Source organism: Durio zibethinus, chromosome 16, assembly GCF_047325235.1.
Source record: "Durio zibethinus cultivar Kanyao isolate XHJ-2024 chromosome 16, ASM4732523v1, whole genome shotgun sequence".
NCBI classification, from domain to species: Eukaryota; Viridiplantae; Streptophyta; class Magnoliopsida; order Malvales; family Malvaceae; genus Durio; species Durio zibethinus.
In genome coordinates this window covers 3608488-3631956 of record NC_143177.1, presented here as the reverse complement: position 1 = coordinate 3631956, position 23469 = coordinate 3608488, and the positions used below count along the sequence as shown (strand labels likewise).

The 23469-nt window shown below is 28.3% G+C and overlaps 1 protein-coding gene across 1 annotated transcript; it reads right to left on the bottom strand.

The window, feature by feature from the left end:
* Positions 1 to 20268: 20268 nt before the first annotated feature.
* LOC111298514 (protein IQ-DOMAIN 19) lies at positions 20269 to 22799 on the bottom strand. Its single transcript, XM_022893230.2, has 4 exons — positions 22143 to 22799; positions 21806 to 22042; positions 20790 to 21482; positions 20269 to 20693 (listed from the first exon to the last, which is right to left on the bottom strand). The coding sequence occupies exons 1-4, from the start codon at positions 22587 to 22589 to the stop codon at positions 20673 to 20675; spliced, it is 1398 nt and encodes a 465-aa protein (XP_022748965.1). The 5' UTR covers positions 22590 to 22799; the 3' UTR covers positions 20269 to 20672.
* Between the last annotated feature and the right edge of the window lie 670 nt (positions 22800 to 23469).

Below are 23469 nucleotides of genomic sequence, written 5' to 3'. Positions count from 1 at the left end.
TGGTTGATGGTATACTTATCAAGAAGGTTTATTTGCCCAAAAGGGATATGATTTTCGAAAACTAGAATATTTTCATATTAGTTTCATGTGAAAAATGTATAATAACATGTCATATTCTTTGCCCATAAAGGAGTTTATGATGATTGACTTAGACTTTTCAGTTTTATTACAAATTACACATTATAGGCTAGTGCTATTTGTAAGGAGTGTTACTTATATATGGAATGTTGCATTCTTTTGTATTGAATATTACAATTGATTTTGATGATAAAGATTAAGTAACTCTAATAAAAATGATAAAAGGTGATTTAAAGCTTAATTAAGCCATGACTGTTTTAAAATGTTGTATTTTGTGATTATAAAAGTCTTTTATCTAAGACAATTAGTGAATATTTTATATGTTGTTTAGTCATATGAATCCATGAAAATAATTGTCACATGTATGATCAGTAAGTTTGTTAGACTCGAATGTTTCAAACTTTCATTATTTCTTAATGTTCTTAAAATGATAAACATTTATAAAAACTCCTTTAAAGTTTTGCCCAGTGTGGTTAAGCAAAGGGTTCTTGATAACACATGTCCCTACTTATTGATCAAAATACACCAATCTATTTTTTTACCAAACTTTACACTTTATACTTCAATGCTGTGTAATTTTTTATAGAAGGGCCAGCAATCCTAAGATGATAGTCACAAGTAGCATTACCACTTGCTGGTAAAGAAGCTTCATAGGTTTTAAATAAATTGGAGCAATCAAATAGTTTTCAATGAGTTGAGAGAGTAGCTCAGTGTATGTCATAGGAATTGGATCTATATGAGCTCTTTATCTTTTCACTCGATTCTTAGTTTAAGTAACTAGTCAAGAGTTGGGTGGTTGTATGACTAGTTGATGAGCATAAAGACTTGGAAAAACATTGTTAATGGTTGGATAGTAAGGTCGGTGCATTGAGTAAGTATAATATGGGGTAAAGCCTCTAACTTATTGCCTCTCATAAAATATAGCTTGAGCATCTTCTTTTTTCTTTTTTAGCATAGCCTCTTTCTTTACATCACCACCTTCAAGCTTTCCATTCTTAATGGTATTTTCAATAATCTTTTTAGAATTACCATATCTTTGAAATTTTTAGTGACATTTCCAATCAACCCTTCATCAATAAAAAACCTTGAGAGTATTGACTAACAGGATTGTGGTCTTATTTTCAAAAGCAAAAAAGAAAAAAAAGTAAAAACAAAAAAATAAAAAAAAAAGAGAAAAAAGAAAGACTTAAATTGAAAACCCAAAAGGGTGGTTTAAGTAACAAAAAGGAAACTTGAAAAAATAGCCTTGATGAAGATCTTCAAAAAATAGAGATAAGGCTTGATTTGATGAAAGATCAAGAATATCAATGGATTGAGCTTTTGAAAAAGAATTTAAAATTAATTTGTCTAAAATTGTCTGAATATTTATTATCTTTGATGTTGCATACCCTTCACAGTATTTTTCTTAATGATTCATCATGAAATGATTTTTTTACCTATTTATTCTTTATCAGACTTGTTCTTATAATGAATACCCTTTCTTTGATTTTTCTTGTTATTCACCATTTATTTCTTCCCATGATGAATTAAAGAAATGTGATGGATTACATTTGGCATTAAATTGAAGATGAATGAATAAATGATTGTTATGAAAGATCTTTGTATTATTTCGAAGTGACTGGGATATATTGAAAATGAAATGTAAAAGATAAAAGAAGTTTAAAATGATGTTGATCCTTGTGGCTTACAAATGAAAAGAAATATTCCAAATGTTGAAATCAAATGATGAAGCTAACGAAAAGGAATTTTGGGTTATAAATCAGTTGATACATTTGCTGGTTAGTTCCAAAGAAGTTGAAGAAAAACATGATGAGAAACTAAAAAAAAGACATGAAGAAAAGTCTTAAGATCCCATTGAATGAAGGAAACTTGAATTTGGATAATAAAATGCATGAGATTACTTGATAGGATTTGATAGCTCATGTTGAAATCACAAGTGTTGAAAAGTTAAAGAAAGTAAGAAGATAAATCAAGAGTCTAGAAAATCCTTTAATTTACCACAATTGAAAAGATAAATGAATTGCATAGCATACATTGCATTCACCACATGCATTACATGCGTGCATCATATTGAGAATATTGCATTTATTCATGGCATTTGTCATGCATATTTGAAAAAGAAAAAAAAAGTTTAAAGTTTGAAATTGGGTAGGAATTTTACTTTTATGCATTGTATTCACTGCAGTCATTACATGTTGCATATATCATAGCATTTATTGCACTCATGCACTTCATGTTTGAAAAAAAAAATCAAAGTTTAAGTTGAGAAATTATGATGAAATTTTGAAAAATCTTTAGCTCATGCATTCATTGTATGCATACATTGTGTTCATCATATCCATGCATCATGCATGTTTGAAAGGAAGAAAAATTAAAGTTTGAATCTTGAAATTAAATTTAAGAATTGTGAAGAATCTTTTCATTCATTGTACGCATTCATTGCATATGTTAAGAAAGCAAAAGGGAAAAACTAGATGAGAAAATTATTTTGAGAAGAGATATTGAAAGGTAATTAATGATGATTTAGATGAAATGTAGAAACTCAATTTAAGGTAAGATTTTTTTAAATTTCAATGCCTCTATTAGGAATAAGCTTATTCGAAGGTAAGAATGATCTCATTTTATTTTTTAAAGTTTCAAAGCCTTAGTTGTGGGGGAGCATTTTATATTTCCAAAATTTTAAAGCTTCAGTTGTGGGAGAGAATTTTATTTTCAAAAGTTTTAAAGCCTTAGTTATGGGGGAGCATTTTATTTTTCAAAGTTTTAAAACATCAATTGTGGGGGAGTATTTTATTTTTAAAAGTTTCAAAGCCTTAGTTATGGGGGAGCATTTTATTTCCAAAAGTTTCAAAGCCATAGTTGTGGGGAAATATTTTATTTTTCAAAAGTTCCAAAGCCTCAGTTACGGTGGAGCATTTTATTTTCAAAAATTTCAGAGCCTCAATTGTGGGAGAACATTTTTCAAAAGTTTTAAAGCCTCAGCTATGGAGGACTATTTTTCAAAAAAAAAAGTTTCAAACTTCTGATGAGCCTTTACAATTTTTTTTTTCAATTTTTCTTGTCTTGAACAAAAAAGATGTTTTTTTTTTGTCTTTGTACAATTTTTATTTCATAGAAAATACACAAAGAATGCCAACTATAGATACCCTATTTTATCTGGGCATTTTTTGAAATACATTAGGCTTGAAATTTTAATTTTGATTGTATAATTGGGTCTTAATTAGGAAATTGGATTTTGGGCCCAATGATTAAGCTCTAAATTTTATTTGTATTTTAATTTTTTAGTTTAATTTTTAGTTTAATTTTTTTTAGTCAAAAGAGTCAAAGTCAATTGGTCAAAAAAATAAAAAAAAGGTAAAAATAAAAAAGAAAAAAAAGGGATTTTGCATGAAAAATCTTGGATTCAATTCAACTCTTGAATTTTTTTCTCATATTTTAACTTCAATGGTTAAATAATTTGAGAAAACTTGAGACTCAATCTATTAAAAAAGGAAAGATTACACAAAGAATAAAATTTGCAAAGAAATCTTAGATTCAGTTAAATTAATTCTTTTCAAATCGAAAAGGATTCAATCCCTATATAAGGACCTTAAATCTATGATCAAAGGGGGGTTTGACAAGAATTGATTTCAAGATCAAATAAAGGTCATTGAAAAAAAATTTTGGGTAAAGTTTTGAATCAACAAAGAAGAAACAATCAAGCAAAAAAAATTATAATAAGATCCAGTTGAAATTTTTGGAAAGAATGCTAAGATTTATAGTAGAAAGTCTTAACTTTTGAAAAGTGAAAAATTGTTGAAACCCGTGATCTATTGAGGTAATGTTTGCTTTCATTTTTTTTTGTGATTTTTGCATAATTTTAATAATATTTAATTGCTTACTCTTATTTTTATATTTATTGCATGGTATTTATTTTTGCATGATTTGCATGACTAATATTATATTTGCATGATAATTTATTTGCCTAATATATTTGTTTGCATGATTAATATATTTATTTGTGTGATTTATTAATATATTTACATGATTTTTAATATATTTATTTATATGATTATATTTAATTTGATTACTTGATTATTAATATATTTAATTGCTTGATTATTAATATTTTATTTATATGATTATATATTTATTGCATGTTTATTTACATGATTATATATTTAATTGCATATTTTGCATGGTTTATATATTATTATTTACATGATTGCATGATTTATATGTTATTATTTGTATGATCATATATTTAATTGCATGTTTATTAGCATGATTATATATTTAATTGCATGTTTATTTGCATGATTGTTAATGTTATTAGTTGCATGATTATATATTTAATTGCATGTCTAACTATATGATTATTAATTTATTTATTTGTGTGATTGCATGATTAGATATTTAATTATATATTTATTTGTATGGTTTATATATTTAATTGCATATTTCTTTGCATGATTTACATTGTTAATTGCATGATTATATATTTAATTGCATGATTATTAATCTATTTATTTGTGTGATTGTATGATTATTAATATATTTATTTGCATAGTTATTTATTTATTTATTATTATTATTACATGATTTTATATTTATTGCATAATATGATATTATATGTTATTGCATGATTAATATTATATTTGAATAATATTTAATTGCATGTTTCTATATTTATTGTGTGCATAATTGCATGATTATACATAATTACTAATATATTTATGTGATTATATTTGATTTCATGATTATATATTTACATGGTATTTTATATTATTGCATTATAATTAATATATTTGTATGATATTATATATTTACATTATTGTTATTATTGCATGATAATTAATAAATTTGCTTGACATTCTTTCATGAATATTCTAGCATGATCTAGACATAATATTATTACATGATATCTAGTATGATTCATAATATATTTGCATAATAATTTTTGCATGATATGATTTAATATTTATTGAATGATTTGTATGATTATTTGATAATCTTGATAGAATTTTGTGTATCACCATGCTTTGTAAATAAATAAAAGAATTGGAATTGATTTATTCACATGATAAAACCATCTTTGATAAAGTTTAGGTAAGATAACACATAATTAATTTGGTATTAATTTTAGGCGTAAAAAAGTGCTAATACTTTCTTTACACGTAATCGACTCTCAAATCTTAGTTCTAATGATGTAAACTAAAATCTATTTTTTTTAAGGACTTTTAGCTTAGGTTTAGGATAACCTTAAAGATGATAGATTTACATAGGTGATCAATCACACCTAACTAAAAAGAATTGGTAATGACTCTATAATTTTTGTGTCTAATGGATAAGTTCTTTCAACCTAAATGTAATTACACTAATTATACTTATAAAATATATGGAAGGCCACCACCTAGTTGTTACCATCTATCATCCTATTAAAATTTATAATTACTATAAGTGAACATAGCTCTTGCGTTAATAGTGATAACAATATAAATCTTGTGTATTCTTTGGATTTTATTTTTATTTATCATACTATTTTTTAAATAAGATTATGACTTTAATCTTTAAGATATTTTGAGAAAGAGTCGGTGAGAAGTGGCGAAAAAAGCACTCCGGGAAATCGTGGAGAATCTTTCAAATCTTTCATAATTCTCCATAACGTCACTTTTAAAGAATCGTTGTTTATTATGGCACTGCCTGCAGTCTCCACACAGGGTTGAGTTTTTGGGCAGATGAAAAGAAGGAGAGAGAGAGAGAGAGTACAGTGTTGGGGAAAAAGGGTAGAAGATATGGTCCAAGAAGAACAGTATGTGGATGAAATTAATCATCTATGCTGAAAAAAAAAAAAAAAAAGCCATAAGAAAAGGTGAAGGACATTGCACCGATAACACATGGGAGAGTTTTACATGCTATGAAATTTCTCTGTCATCATTGTCAACTGGCTGCCCATCCACTCTCTCGTCTTCTCCTCTCCTCCAAAATTCAAAATATTCCTTCTATACACTGTATTATTGCTTTCTTTCTCTTTTTCAAAGTCAGACCTTCCCTCCCTCCCTCTCTCTCCCTTTTTTTTTTTCAAGATTTGGTGATTTCAAAAATTTATCAGAACCTGCAGCTGCCATATTCTTCCTTCTAGAAATGTGGCTGCAGAGATCAGTATTTTGCTGACCACCCATGCAGCATCTTGTAGTACCGAATAACAAAGATTGGATATCATGCGTCCAGCTAATAAGAAAATGATATTTACATTGTGTCAATTTTGTTTAAGAAAATAAACTCTTTCTCCATTCCATAAATATACTACTAGAATTTAGAGAGCATTTGTTTTCACCTTACCCAATCGGATGTTTAATTTAAGTTAATTCATAAGTCATTTTTTTAAAAAACATCATTCAATAAATTTAAGATTTAAATTTTAATATTTATAATTTATTCCTTTATTTGACTATCACTTCTTTCATATTAAAAAAAAAAAATCAAGTTTATCATGTTTCAAAATAAAAGTCAAATATATTATTATATTATGATCAATCAATATTGAATTTTATCATCGTATATTAAATTTGTTGAATTTTGTCATTATATTTTTAATTTTGTTGATATTTGGTTTAAAACAATGGAATTTGTGAAAATTTTTTATTTACATTATATGACGTAATATTTATATAATATTTCAATTTTATTATTTTTGTCCAAAATAACACAAAATGTATACATTTTGATCAGTGTCAAATTTGAATTATTTTGCTTGTTTAATTGGCTGAAATTTAAGTTTAGATCAACTTTATTTTAGTTACACTTTGAAAACGTGACAAGTTGGATGAAGTTGAACCACCGACTAAAGGTGTTATGAACTTTATCAAGTCAGGTTCGGTTAATCTTTTAAAAATTGTCTAAGGTTCAACTCGATCTGTCAAGTTCAAAAAATCTAATTTTTTAAAATTAAAAAATTTATAAAAAATGTTAAAATATTAATATTTTCATATTTTAAATAGGTTTTTTAATTAAATTAAATTAAAAAAAATTTAGTAATAATTTAATTAATATCTCAATCTAAACCAAATCTGAATTCAAAAATTTTTGTCTAAGGCATGCTCAAATCAAGTCAGACTCACAGATCCATCAAATAGCTTGGCCCTGGATAAATCAACCACTAAACTTTAATATGAATGATACTAAGTAGAAGAAGGTGATTTTTTTTTTCTTCTTTCGATATGTATGAAAAAGTTCAAAAGGGGGAAGGAGTTAAATGAGGATAATAAGTGACAAATTGAAAAGAATAAGTTAGTCGTTTAGTCATTTTCATACAGACCGTAAAACAAATGGTATTTTTGTTAGTACATATGACAAAATTAAAGGTAAGAGAGAGAATTCAAATCTGGAAAAAAAAATTTTTTGCCAAAACTTAGAAATTTTTATTAAAAAATAAAAAGTAAAATCTCAAGTTGGGTAATTCTTATATGGCACTTGCAAAATCATCCTCCACATAGGAATTTGACATGCAAAGCATCTTTTTAATTTGGGGAATGTTAATAAACATGGAGCATACAATTATTCGAAAGGGCCTTTCCCATTTTCTTTTTACAAAAAATATTGCAATCTAAAAATAAGAAATGAAAAATTTTTTCTCTTTCTTTTCTTATTTCTCTAATTAAATCTCATAGTGTACAACAAGTGCGCACATAAATATAAAACACGACCATATGGTTGCAATACAAAATTATTTCAAAGTTGAAATGTATAAACCATCTAGTATGCGCTGGATGCACTAAACGTTAGATGAAAAAGACATCTTTCGTACTCATAAGTCTTTTTGGGGACGAAGCTAGAATTATTATATGGATTTCAAATATTAAGTCTATGGCTCAAATTTAACTATCAAATTATCCATTCTTTTTCAAGGTCCAATGCATCAAATTCATCCATAAAGTTTTCATATAGCTTATGATTATGGATATTGATATTGTAAAGATCAGCTTATTCTCTGAAAACTAGAAAAGGAGACATCAAACGAAGAGAGGGATAGGCTTGAAAGATTGCCAACGTGACAAATGGTTGACTTCTCTTCCAATAATTGAAGAGGAAGTGAACATTGAAATGAATTTCAATCCGACTATAATTCAACTGCTTTTGTTCTTTTTCCTTTCATTGGTTTAGAAAAAATGAAACGATTGGAATTGAAACTTTCAAAATATTTTGAGAGAGATGGAAACCTCTGCTCTCTAGGACTCATGAATAGCTCCTAAGATTGTAATAATATAAAGTTTCAATTTTAATTTATTCACTGATGTTTCATAACCACAAGTCCAATCAGGAAGATTTTCCTTGAGATTAACACAGACCATTTGCTAATGTTTAAAAAAGGTAAATTATACATTTAGTAACTCAATTTTAGTTTTTTTTTTTTATCTTGATCATCCAATTACGAAAAATTACGATTTGACCACTAACATTTATAAAGCTTTTTTAGGTCATTTGAGTGGTGCAGGTTTCACTCTTAATACTCGTATCAATGTCGAGATCCAAGAATTTATAAGGAATCATCAATCAATTTATTTATATTTTAGGAATTGTTATCGTTTTGAAGATCACAGTCTATATAGGATAAACCTAACTTCTATTTTCGAGTTCAAATCATTCCCCAATTGGCTTATAGATCAAAGAGCACATCTCACAATCTATTTTCTAATGTTATACAATTTGTAAGCAATTTGCATGTTTCGGACGTCACGCATTCATCTAAAAAAAATATTTGTGGACCGACAATGATCTATCGACCATTAAAAAATACAAAATATCATGTTATCAATAAAGTTATGAAAAATAAAGCATTTCATACTATTAATATATTAATATACGGTTGACTTCTCTTTCAATAATTGAAGAGGAAGTGAACTTTGAAATGGATTTCATTCTGACTATAATTCGCATGCTTTCCTTCTTTTTCTTCTCATTGGTTCAGAAAAAGAAAACAAATTGGAAACTATCAAAATATTTTGAAACCTTTGCTCTCTAGGACTCATGAATAGCTCCTAAAATTGTAATAATATAAAGTTTCAATTTCAGTTTATTCACTGATTTTTCATGACCACAATTCCAATCAGTGCCATTTTCTTTGAGATTAACATATGGACCATTTGCTAATGTTTATCCAAAAATAGGATAAATTACACGTTTATTAATTCAACTTTAGACTTTTTTTTATTTATTTTGATCCTTCGACTATGAAAAACTACAATTTGATCACTAACGTTTATGAAATTATTTTTTTGTCACTAATAACATGTTGTCATGGCATTGCCATGTCAACTATCAGATGTTTGATGGCATTGTCTATTGAGTATATTGATCCCATATTGTTTTTGATGATACAAAACCCTCTTGTTTTTGTTTGTCTGATGAGTTTGTTTAAGTGTTTCAAGTTTAATAATTACATTTATTGAGGTTACACCTGAATGAGCATTTAGGAAAAGCTAATCTAGTAGATGAAGAGAGTAATGGATTGAATGTTACAAGATGATGCTCAAGAAATTATTTTGAAGAATGATGAGTATGCAAATAAATCTTGAAGCCTATGGTCAAATATGAAATGAAACAATTTTGAAGATAGCTAAAATAAAAAAGAAATTGTTTTGAAGAAACAACAAAGTAAATAGAGGAAAGAATAAAAAAAATGTTGTTATAAGAAAAAATACAAAGGAGTAGTGGATTGCCTTATGTCATAATGAATAAATCTGTAAACTTATTGTTAAACACAACAATTAGAGTCATCGCTAATATTTTTATTTAGGTGTCATATGTCACCTAATTAAATCTGTCTCGTTTTAAAGAGAAGTTTCAAACTTAACTTGAGTATCACTACAAGGTAGATATTAGTTTACAAATCTAGAACTAGGTCTAGAGTACGGTTACGCGTAAGAGAGGTTATAGCACCCTCACAACGCCCATCTGAAGGATAATTCCAATTGATTTCATGTTATCCAAGCCTTAAAACATATTTATATTCTTATCGAGTTAATTTAAAATTAGAAATTAATCTTAAAATTACTCTAATAATTTGATAGTAATTTAAGAGAATTTTTTTATATCAGAAGTATTTATACAAACTAGTGTACTACTCTGAAGAGATTTAGTCATCAAATTCATTAATATATTTTTTTATGAGTTAATTAATTTTAAAGACAATCAGTAAAATCCTCTAATAGTTTGATAGTATTTTTTTTTTTTATGAATATCCCTTAATAGTTTGGTGGGATTTTTATTTTAAAATTTATTTATGAACTTATTTTAAGAAAAATCTTTAAATCTTTCAATAGTTTAGTAAGATTTAACTTTGAGATTTAAATCATCTAATAGTTTAACAGGATTGAAATTTTTTTTTCATAAAACTCATTAAATCTTGTAATAATTTGATAAGATTTAATTTAAAAATTTAAATCCTCTAATAGTTTGATAAGATTTAACTCTGAGATTTAAATTTTTCAATAGTTTGATAAGATTCATAATCTGAAATGTATTTTTAAACCACAAAAATCTTTCAATAGTTTAGTAGGACTCATGGATTTATTTTAAAAATATTTTTGTAAAAAGTTAATTAAGAAAAATAAAATTTAAATCAAATAAATTAAATAAAAAATTAAAAAAATTCTTAAAGCCACGAGGATGGCTCAACTTGGCTTGGGAATGATTTGGCTGTAGAAACAGAATTTAGCTTAGGGGCTTGTTATGCGACTTGGATCGCAGCTCAGCTTGATGGCTTTGTGTCTCAGCAGAATTGCTAGTTGTTGGGTAAAGCAGTATTTGTCGTGTTTGGCTAACGATAAAACATACAGATCTGTTAAATTTTTGAACTTCAAAAAACCATCATTTTAATATTGTATAAATGTTGAAAATTTTTGTTTTTCTTTTTAGATTTCATTTTTCTCTCTCTCTATTCATCAGCTTCTCTCTCTAAAGAGAAATCTATTGACAAGACTTCAAAACTTCATTGAGATTTGGGTTTTCCATCGAAATCTCATCAGAGTTTTGCTGGAATCTGGGTTTGGTTCCTAGATATTGGTAACAATTGTCGGAAACTAGAAATTTTGGATGGATTCTGGGGACGTTGCCAAAATCTCATTGGAAAGTTTGAATTTCATCGAAAAATTCAACCAAAAAATTTTAATTTTTTCATAAAATTTCTAGAAAAATTACAAAAAAGTTTCTTTTTGTAAGATTTAGCCTTTCAATGTCATTTTTTCTTCTAATTCCTTCCAATTTCTTAAAAACAATTTTCAAAAACACTCTCACAGCTAAAAATCTCAACTCTTATTACACTTTTTTATTTTAGTTCTTCTTTTGTGTGTCTTTTATGTGTTGATTGTAGGACTATTTATAAGGGAAAAACTATGAGAGTTCAAGCTCAATTAAGATTAGATCTTTTTTTAAAATTAAGGATTATCACATAAATAGAATGAAATTGAATGAATAGATATAGCTAAGGATAAATAACAAAAAAGATAAAAATAAAAAATAAAAAAAATAAAGAGGACAAATAAGATTTAAAAATATACAAATAAATACAATAAAAGTAAAAATATAAAGTAAAAAAAATTCAACAATTGGGCTTGAAGCAAGTCCAAGCCTAACTAATTTAGGCATTAGACTATATTGGATGTCTATAGTTACCCCTCTTTACATATTTTTTTGTGAAATAAGATTGCGTAAAGATATAGATGTCCATTATGTTTAGATCCAAACTATTCAACATTTGTTCTTTTTTTTTTTTTTCCAAAAGGCTCATTGAAAATAGAGGCACACCACTATTAAAAATCAAAGGCTCATTCAAAACGAAGGCATAACCTTAAAAAAAACTAAGGGATCCTTTAACTTGAAGGCACATAACTTTTAAAAATTAAAAGCTATTTTAACATGAAGGCGCACAATTTTAAAAATTAAAGGTTTCTTCAACACGAAGGCACATAACTTTTTAAAAAATAAGGACGATACCTAAAGGTTTTAACAATCATGCCTGAAGATCTTATAGATCATGTTTGAAAAACTTAGAGATTATGCTCGGAGGCCTTACAAATCAATCTTAACATTGAAAAATGCTTTTTTAGAAAAAGTGTCCATGACTTTTTGAAAAATCTTTCTTAACCATGTTTGATTCTCTTAAAATGTCACTTTTTTTTTTTCAAAAACTAAAATCTGACATTAGATGTTTTTTCTTAATCAAGAATTTGAAATTTCTTCTTTAAAAATTTTCTTCAATCAAAGATCTAAAACTTAATACTTACGTTCTCCACGATGGATCTGGCAATATTTATATTTTCTAGATGAATATGCTAGATGTTCTCGAATTAATGCATGTAATGTAGATGTCAATCAATGTATTTCCAATTGTAGTACATAAATTCTCAAGACTCTTTTCTTTTGGCATCCAAGCTTTTCAAGTCTTGGACAATGAGAACAAAATGAAATTGATCTTTAATCATCCCTCTCATTCAATGTTGACACCAATATTTTTATTTTTCTAAGACATTTCCTTTTCATTTTAAAAGTTAGTATCCTTATTAGGCCTTGAATATGTCATTTATGCCTTTGTCACTTTTAACTTTTCCAAGGTAGTGTAAGAATCTTTCATGTGATTACTCGGTTATCAAATTATTTCAATTTCAAGATATATGAAAATGCAAGCATACATTTTTTCTATTTATTACAAGGCATTAAGAGGAAAAAAGAAAGAATGGAATGAAAATGAAATATATGCATTAAGAGGAAAAGAGAATGCATGGAATGAAAATGAAATATAGGCATTAAGAAAAAAAGATAAGGAATAAAATAAAAAATGAAATATCTCTTATTTGAAGATAAATAATGGGACAATTGGGCAATGTAAAGGGGAAAAATTACAAAGATTGACATTTGGACAAAAATACCCAAAACAAATAATCAGATAATCATGATGGCACATCTTGAATTTTTTCTTAATAACTTAACCACATGATGCTTTCGAATACTTCAGAGCTCATCAAAATGTAATAGCCTCTCGTGCTGGCAAATTCCCAAATGATGCTATGCTCTTTTTACCTAAGTCACCATTTTAGGCTTTTAACTTGGATAAACCCATTTTTAACTCAAACCGTCTTTTTGGATTTTCAATTTGAGTCTTTTTTTATTTTTTTTTAAAGCAAAGTATTTTTTTACAATATAAAAGTTTATGGGATTAGGCAAATTATCTCCATCTATTTCTGTCAAGATTAGTGCTCCTCCTAAAAAATCATTTTTCATAACATATGGACTTTCCTAATTTGGTGTCCATTTTCTTCTACTATCATGTTGACTTGAGAGAATTCTTTTCAAAACTAACTCTTTTTCTCGAAAATGATAAGGTTAGACCTTTTTATCATGAGTTCTCTTGTCTTTTTTTGATATAACTAATCATGACATAATGCTATGAGCCTCTTCTTTTCAATAAAATTAAATTACTCATAGCACTCTTGGATCCATTAAACTTTTTTGAACCTAACTTTTTTTTAAGACTTTTAAAGATGGGTTTTCACTTCTACTAGTAACACAACTTTCATCCTAAAAATCAAGAAAAATAGGGTTGCCCCAATAGAAATACACATTGATATTTGATAAGCATACAGGGCAAAAAGTGCTGAATTATGATGCATACACCTCATTTATCATCTTATTATAAGTTTTAGTCATTTTTTAATATGTTTTTAATATTCTTATATACGGCTTCGATTGCCCCTATTCTTTTAATATTCTTATTTATGGCTTCGATTGCCCCTATTTATTTTTAAATGATATGGTACTAAGTTATGGTGCTTGATATTAAACTCGACACACACTTCTTTCATTTTACTATTTAGATTTTTGGCATTATCAGAAATGATCATTTTCTAAAGTTCATATTTATAGATTATCTCCTTTTTTATGAACTTGCAGATCATAGATTGTGTCATACTATCATATAAGATTGTCTCTACCATTATGTGAAGTAATCTATAATCACAAAAATGAATCTATGCCTGTTTCAAGCCTTCGGAGTAATAAGACTAATAAAATCCATGCCTCATATAGAGAACAGTCATGGTGGTGCCAAAACATATAAAGTAGTAAGAAGAACGTGGATCTTATCAATATAGATGTGGCACTTGTGAGATTTTTAAGTATAATCAATGTAGTCACTTTTTATTTCAATCAATAGTATTCAGCTTTCATAATTGATCTCGTCATCATATATCTATTTGCATGTGTCTTACATATTTCATTATGCATTTTCTTAAAAAATTTTTTTACTTTAGTTACATTTACGCATCTCAATAGCATCTAATCTCGACCTCTCTTATAAAAAACATTCTCATCTAGGAAGAAACCCATAGCCAACCTCCTTATAACTCTCTTATCATTTTTAGTTGCTTGGTTCGAGTATTGTTAATTCTTAATAAATTGTAAGATATTGTAACACCATGGCTTCCTATCATTTTCTTCTTCAACTTTGGCACGATGAATTGGTACATCCTTGACATCTAATCTAATGGATTGAATCTTGGTATTGGCTTCGATCCTAATCATTGCAACCAAAGTAGCTAAAGCATTAGCAATCTGATTCTCATTTGAAGGTAAATGCTCAAACTGGATTGCTTCAAATCGCTTAATCGACTCTAAGATGTACTTATGATATGGAAAAAAGCTTCAAGTCTCTTGTTTCCCATTTTCTTTTCAAGTAGTAAATGACTAGAGCTAGATCGCCGTACACCTTCAACATTTTAATCTTTCTATTTATGGCGGCTTGTAAGCCCATAATGCAAGCCTCATATTTAGTAACATAATTAGTATAATTGAAATTCAATCTCATTGTGATATGGTAATAATATTTTTCATGGGATATTAGAATTGGCCCAATTTTATGTCCCAAGGTATTAGCAGTTTTGTCAAAATACTTTTTCTAAGATTTCTCACTATGTTCTTCTTCATCAAGTTGAAGGACAGCCATTAAATCTTCATCATGAAAATCAAGCTTTATTGGCTCATAGTTTTTAACAACACGATCTGTGAGGGAATCAACTATTGCACTTTTTTTATTGCTTTTTGGCTTATATATACAATGTTTTATTCTAAGATAGAGATGTCAATAGGTAGGGTATTGGGAGGGTAAAGCTTTCCCTATCTCCATTTCTAAATTTTTTTATTATGTCTATCCCCATACCTATACCCAATAGATATTTTAAATTTATTTTTATCCCCATCTTCATGAGTATTTAATAGATATGGGTAATTCCCATACCTATAGCTTTTAAAAAAATAAAAACCAAAATTTATTTTTTTAGCCTTTTTTATTTTTATCTTACATATTTAAGTAATTTTTTATAAATATATTAATATATAATTTTTTCAATAAAAATATATTAATTCTAATTAATTTAAAATAATAATTTATATTATTTAATAAAAAATTATTTTATAAATATATATAAATATATATGTAGGGTACGAAAATTGGGCAGATGCTATATTACCTGTCTCTATCCCCGTACCTAATAAAAATTTAAAATCATACACATCTTCATCCCTATACCCACAACATAATACCTATCCCTATCCCCATTTGGGTAAAAAATTGGATTCCTCATTGGATATAAGTAAGATTAATATCCTTATTCTAAGAGCATCACTTATCATCTTACAATCCTTCTAGACAACAAATGCTTTTCAAAGATATACTTGAATAGGTCTAATTTAGCTATAAGCCAAGTGATGTGGTAGAGCATATACTGTCTAAGTCTTTGGGTTATCTATGCTAATGCATAACACATATTCTCTAATTAAGAATATTTAGACTCGTATTCTATAAACTTCTTATTCAAATAGTAGATAGCTTGTTTTTTCCTATTGACTTCATCTTGTTAACCCAGCACACATCCCATTAACTTCTCACATATTGTCAAATATAAGATTAATGGCTTTCTTGCTATAGGCAGCACTAACACTGGAGGATTTGATAAGTATTGTTTGACTTTATCAAAACTTCTTGGAATTTTTCATTCCACTCACCAAGATTGTTCTTATGAAGAAGCTTAAAAATGGAATCACATTCAAAGGTAAACTGAGAAATAAAACAAGAAATGTAATTCAATTTACCCAAAAAACTTTAAAATTCTTTTGGCGTGATCAAAGAAGATAAGTTTTAAATGGCACATATCTTATCTAGATCGACTTCAATTCTTTTTTCACTAACCACAAAGCCTAGCAACTTCCCTGACTTAGTCCTAAATGTATATTTTGATGGATTCAGCTTTAGTTGGAACTTTCATAATCTCTCAAACAATTTTCTAAGATTGGTGATATAATCCTCTTTTTCACAGGACTTCGTAATCATATCACCACATACACTTAGATCTTATTATACATCATATCATAAAAGAGGGTCATCATGGCTCCTTGATAAATAGCCCTAGCATTTCTCAATTTAACAGGTATGACTTTGTAACATAAAGTCCCTTACATGGTTACAAAAATAGTTTTTTACATATCATCCTAGGCCATCTTTATTCGATTATACCCTGAGAAGCCATTCATGAAAGAAAACATGTAATGTCTAGTCATATTATCCACTACAATATTAATGTAAGGCAAAGGGAAATTGTCCTTTAGGCTAAGCTCTATTCAAGTCACAATGATCAACAAATATTTGAACTTTTCCACCTTCTTAGAGACAAGTACTATGTTGGCTACCCATTCCAGATATTTAGTCATTTGTAAAAAACTTGCTTTAAATTATTTTTGTACTTCTTCCTTAATCTTCAACAACATTTCAATCTTCATTCATCTTAATTTCTATTAAACCATATGCATTTTGGCTTCATGTGCAACCTATTTTTCACTATCTCAGTGCTAAGTCTTAGCATATCTTAATAGAACTAAGCAAACACATCCACGAATTCTCGAAGTAGATCATCTAACCTCACCTATCAGCTAACAAATGCAAAGTGCTGACTTTAACTTTTTTTTTTTTAATTCTCATCATTTCCTAAATTTATCAGTTCAATGATTTCTTGATGAGACTCAATCAATTTATTCTCTTGTTCAATTAGTCTCATTAGATTAAGGGGCAAAGTGTAATCTTCAAAGTTATCTTCTTTATCAAGTTCATTAACGTAAATTAGGCTTTCAAAATTAAATTCCTAATTGTTATTATGATTATCTTCATATTCATTCGGGAACCTAAAAATATATGAAATGAAAAATATTATCAAGAAGTATTCGCTTGAAAAATGGAAAATAAAAAATGATAGAAGAAATGAATAACAAATGCAAATTCCTAATCTTTTATTAAAATAATAAAAAACAAATGATCCATACATAAAAGACTATCCTAGTACTTTTAGATATAAGCAATTAGAGGTTACCATTACATTGAATTGTTTCAAAAACAACAGACATCTTAATAACACTCCACATATAATCATACTTTCGAATTCAAATTTAATTTTTATGGATCAAAAATTATCTTTTTAATATATTTTAATTAATTTTGAATTTTTATTGAAAAGATAAAAATTTTAACTAACCAATTACACCTAATAAAATAAATATTTGTGCCAACTCTCTCCGTTTTTGAAATGTTTAAAATTTTCGTCTAACAATCTCCAAAATCGTTATGACATCTTTTAAACTCATATTTGATTTGACACAACTTCAAATATTATTATATTAATAAAAATAATTTTATTTAATTTTACTTTAAAATTTTCAAATATTAATATTAAAATTTTTTTAATATTTTAATTTAAAAAGTATTTATATAATTCTACTCAAGTAAAACCTTAAATATGATATTTTAAGTTTAAATTTGATTTGATTTGATATGAAATATTATTATATTAATAAAAAATATTTTTATTTAATTTTAATTAAAATATTAAAATATTAACATTATAATTTTTTTGATATTTTAATTTAAATGTTTATGTTTTGTATATTATAAAGCATAAATATTTTTGTTATATCAATAATAAATACTATTATATTATTATTTTAATAACAAATATTAATATATTAAGTAATATTTTTATTATTTTAATATTTAATATTAAATAATATATTATTATTATTTTCATAAAATGAATATTTTTAACAATTTCTTATTATGTTTCAATTTAACTTATATTATTTTATATTTTATTTATTAATGTATTTATATTATTATTTTAATAATAAATGCGAATAAATAACATTTTTTGTTATGATTTAATAATAGATACTTTTAATATAAAATATAACTATTTTAATAGTATAAATATTTTAATATTTTAATAATAAATATTGCTATTTTAATATTATTATATTAATAAAAATAATAATATTTTAAGAATAGTAATACTATTTTAAATATTTTAAAATATTAACATAAATAATAAATAATTTTGTTTTAAGTGTTTTATATATACATAATATATTAAAAAATTTTCAAAAAATAACTAAATAACAAAAAACATTTTTTGTTAACTTATTCAAGTAACAAAATATTTTTACTGTTTTAAAAATACAAATATTTCTTAAAAATTAAATTGTGCCAAATAAACGAAACTTTCATTTATAGGCAATGGCAATGTCTTCTCCAGGGACTAGATTTCATATCTATGATTGAGATCAGATCCATATTTTTTCCTTTTTAGGAAGAAAACTTGTCCTTTATTTTTTGTATAATCTTTTGTCTTCTATTTCTAGCCATTTGAATGATGCCTACAATGTGGCACACATCGTGTACGAAGTGTTTGTCATCTTTTCACTTGTCATAACAAAATCTTAACAATTATTCATATGTATTTGTTGCTATGATTTGATTTGTTCATAAAGATTCTGCTATTGTATCATCGTCATTAATAAAGCTTCAAAAAGATTTCTACTTGAGTGAATTTGCAGTACTAACAGCACCGAGCAATTATATCAGATAGTATAGTTTATGGATTCCTACTTTAATTGAGAATCGAGTGATAATTTTTTTTTTTTTTAAATAACATATTAGGAATAGTGAGAGTTAATAATATTGAATTTGAAATTTAATTTATTTTATTTATGCAATTAGTTTAATAAATAATATCTAATAAATCTATAGTTTTAATCTCAATATTTATAATTTATTTTTTATCTCCAGCTTAAGGTTTTTTTTTTTTTTTCTTTTTGTATTAAAAGTGATGGAACTCACTAAAGAAGGATAGTCGTTCAAATGATTTTTTTTTTAAATGTCCACTCACTATATATAAAGGCATTAGTATTTTTTACTTAAAAATTAATTTTCTATTTATCCAATTATTAATTATAACTAATATAAAACATGTAACAATAAAATTACACGTTTCATATATTCTTAAAAGCAAATTTAAAGTGGAATCATATTGTTTAAATATCAGATCACTCACCCAAATTTCTAAGACCCTCCTAATAGATAGAGGACTTGAACAAAAATTTAAAATTTATTAAACAAGCTTCGGTAAAAAATTAAGATTTGTATGAAATTTGAATCGAGCTTGAGACAACTTAAAGCCGAAGCGACTTAATATCTACCACCTCTACCAAAATCTATAGACCTAAGGGGCCTTCCTATGCTCCTCATGCTTGTCTAGACTCGTAAAACAATCTTGGGCATCAGTTTTAACTAAGCCCCAATACAGAGGCATATTCAAATCATTGTGGACAACGAATTATGGAGCTTAAAGCCGAAAAGGCTTTCTATCTGCTTTGATTCATTGACTTCGGCTGGTAAAGCGACAGGGACCAGCCCATTAGGCAATGTGAAGGTTCGAACCCATTTTGCTCACAAGAACTCCAAACCTATAGGAAACTACTGTTTTTTTATATTTTGTAAAAGAAATTTTATTTTAATTGAGATTATCTATATTGATTGAGTAGGTAAAAATTGAATATTCTTTTGTAAGGATCGAGTATTTCACTTGTAAGCTTGGGTTTGACTTTCGTTACCAACAACTCTTGTTAGTAAACAATTTGTAAATCAAATGTAAATCTTGACTGAAACTTATGGTATGTCATGACTACGGGAATGAGAGCCTCCCCTCACCTAAACTTATATGTAGTTATGTAAAAAAAATAGACAGCAAATGGATCCCCCTGACAGTGTCAATGTCCGGTATCCTAATGGGAGGAAAATCGATCTCCTACAGGAACTGCCATATAATTTGATTGCTGAAGTGCAAAACCAATAAAGATATATTTAAGTGTTTACTGGAACATTACATTCATGAATATAACTGCAAATTTTCAGCTTTTAAGCAAACCATGAAGCTGGTGCTACTGTAATTATGATCATTGTGGGGAACAGAAAATCCCCATGCCTCTCTTAAATAAAGTTAGAGCGTATTTATGGTGTGGTACTTTAGATTTATTTCTCAGAAAAAGATATAATGGGGAATCCTGGATTTTTTTTGGCATAGAATTTGATCTCAGATTGATCAAGAGTAATCATGGATGTCAGTTCCTTTGGCTTCTCCCACCATTTGAAGCTTGCTCTATTTATTTGATGTATATCTGCATATTTTTTTCAGTTGAGCTGAACCACACGCTATCTCAGTCCCAATGGTAAGAGATACGTGCTTTTAGTATCTATCTCCATGAGGCTGCAGCCACAGAAATCAACCAAACTAAAAATGTAAACGAAAATGAATCATTTCCGACATTTTGATGATTTGCTTTTGGTGTTACTTCATACTTACATCATATGCAACAAGGGATCTGCAGTAGCTGGTGTTTGTGAGTACCGTACTGGTGGATCCACACTCACTGCCTTTAACGGATACTGCTGATCTATCAAGTTTGATTGACCAGGGGTATTGGTAGTTTTGAGCAGTGGCTCCAAGTTGTGAAGATGACCGCTGCATCCTTACTGCCCTGGGGACATGATTTCTGCCTTCCATCGATGCCCTTCGCCTGCTTGGTTGCCTTTCAAATGAATCCGGCCTTGACTTCGGTGCACTTTGTGATCTGACTTTGGCTCTTGAAGATTCTGTGTTAGCCATATAATTGGGGAATAAGGGGTTGTCATATGACACTGAATCTGCATATTCTGGCCTTGGGAACGCAGAAGGAAGTTTTGATGGATCAGGTTTGGAGATAGATGAATAGTACTGGGGGCTGCTTTCTGCTGTGCTGAAAGAATAGTCCTCAAAATGACCACTGCAGGCTCTGGGGCTCATGTCATTCAAAGCTGATGGTGCTGGAGATACCTGATAATTTTCTTGCTTCGAGTATGCATGATTTGAGGGATAATGAGTTGAGAATCTATGTTCCACTACTCGTTCTGCTTGTGGATGGTGGGAATAGCTATTTTTACTCTTCAAACTTCCCTTTGAATCACCAAGATCCATCTCTACAATCTTAATGTTTTCTTCCATTCCTCTATCAATATCCTACATGAACAAAGATCATATTGCCTATTGAATGTATAAGAATGGAAAATGGTCATCTGACAACTGAAATAGATCTACTGCTCTGCTGCTTCTCTTTTAGTGTAAACATTCTTTTACCGTAATTGGTTCACGGAATATAATATTCCAGAATAGCAAAAAGAAATGAAACATGTTCTTTTTGAGATGTTCAATAGCAGATGATTGAAAGAAAACTATGTGAAAGGCAAAGAAGATCATGTATTGAATATTGCTTATACAAAAAAATAAAAAATAAAAAAATCAAGAATTGAACATTATGGTTGGTTAAATGAATCGAAACTTACATGATATGCATGCCTGATCCGTTGATGTACTGTTGACCTTCTATGAGGTGATTGCCTCTGGCTAGCAGGCTTCGCGTCATCAACCATCCGAATCCTCTGAGCTCGAGCTCTGGCTTGTGCTGTAACTAATGCCTGCATGCATTTGAGAGTAGCAGTGGCCTGTTTTCTCACGAGGTGACCTCTTACCAGTGCCTGTAACTTTACTAGACCTTTCAGTGCATTCAGAGCTTTCTTAGCCTGTTATAACAGCAACGAAACAAAAATTCCAATCTCATAATGCGTGCAAATAGATAAATTAGCTACAAAAATATACGTGGATTGTTGAGAAGTTACATACCAAATATGATCGAAAGACAGACTGAATTTTTATGGCAGCTGCCTCTTCAGCTGCGCTGGCTATCTCATTGGCAGCAGTTGTTAACCGGATCACAGCCTGTGCAGCTGCCACAGCAGCATCAGCAGCTGCTGCTCTAGCCACTGCCACTGCCATGGCATGCTTTTTCTGTTCATCCTCATTGTCCAAGGTGGCCTCCACTGAAGGTGTTGGAATAGTAGCTACTTGTTCTGTACAATTCAAGTTCTTTATAAGCGTTGCCGTCGCTGAAGATCTCCGAAAACTCCATCTCCTTTTCTCTTGAGGAGTTGTTGGTGGGATTGAAATGGGAGTGGCTGGTTTCTCTGAGGCAACAGAAGAATTCTGATTACTTGTGTATTTTCCTTTCTCTTTCTCCTTATCTTTCTTGCCTGTCAAGAAACTTTTAAGCCATTTTGCTGTCTTCCCCATCCCTTTCTACTCCACCATTGCTTCACAGAAGATCATAGAAAGAAGATAGCAACAAGTGATATATAGATCTCGTAGACCACATTGGATGAGTAGCTTTCAGCATGTAATGGGCTTCCTTCTTACTGTTGCATTATTCCTTCTGTGTTGTAACTACCATATTCGGAGGATGATTTGCTAAAGAAGCTAGGAGGAAGCTGCCTTGTGAAGCCTGTGGCCACCATCCGGGAAGATTAATGGCTAAGATTCCTTACCTTCATTCAAACATCTTCAGCTACCCATTTTGTCCTTGCAATTAAAACTTTCGGATAAAATCATCAAGGATGTAATGGTAACTATGTCCTAGTTAATATGGAATCGGCATCTCAGAAACCATGTGAAAATGGGTCGAGATCATAAAGTATCCGTGTAAAATACTCGTTTCAGGGTGGGGGATTTGTCCACTTGAAGCAACTTTGGGGGTCCTGGAAACCCCTTCTGGGATTGTGGGCTCCACCGAGAAATCTACAGATTGGATTGCTTGTTGGAATGGGACATGCTGATTTCCATCCCAGCTGCTGCAGTATTCTCTAGTCTTTTGCTTTATAAAATGATCGAAATCTTAAAAAAAAAAAAATTATAAATACTAAAATCCAATTTTAAAATTTGTTAAGTATTATTTTTCAAAAATAACAGTTAAATCAACAACTGAATTAATTTTTAAATCTATTTTCAATTGCCTTTATAAAAAATTACAATTTAAAAATAAAAAAATTATAAATACTAAAATTTAAATCTCAATTTTCTTGAACGACATCTCTTAAAAATACCGATATCTCTAAATTCATTTTCTGGTGCCTTGATCATATCCCAATCTCTCCAGTGCAGTGGTATGAATCTATTG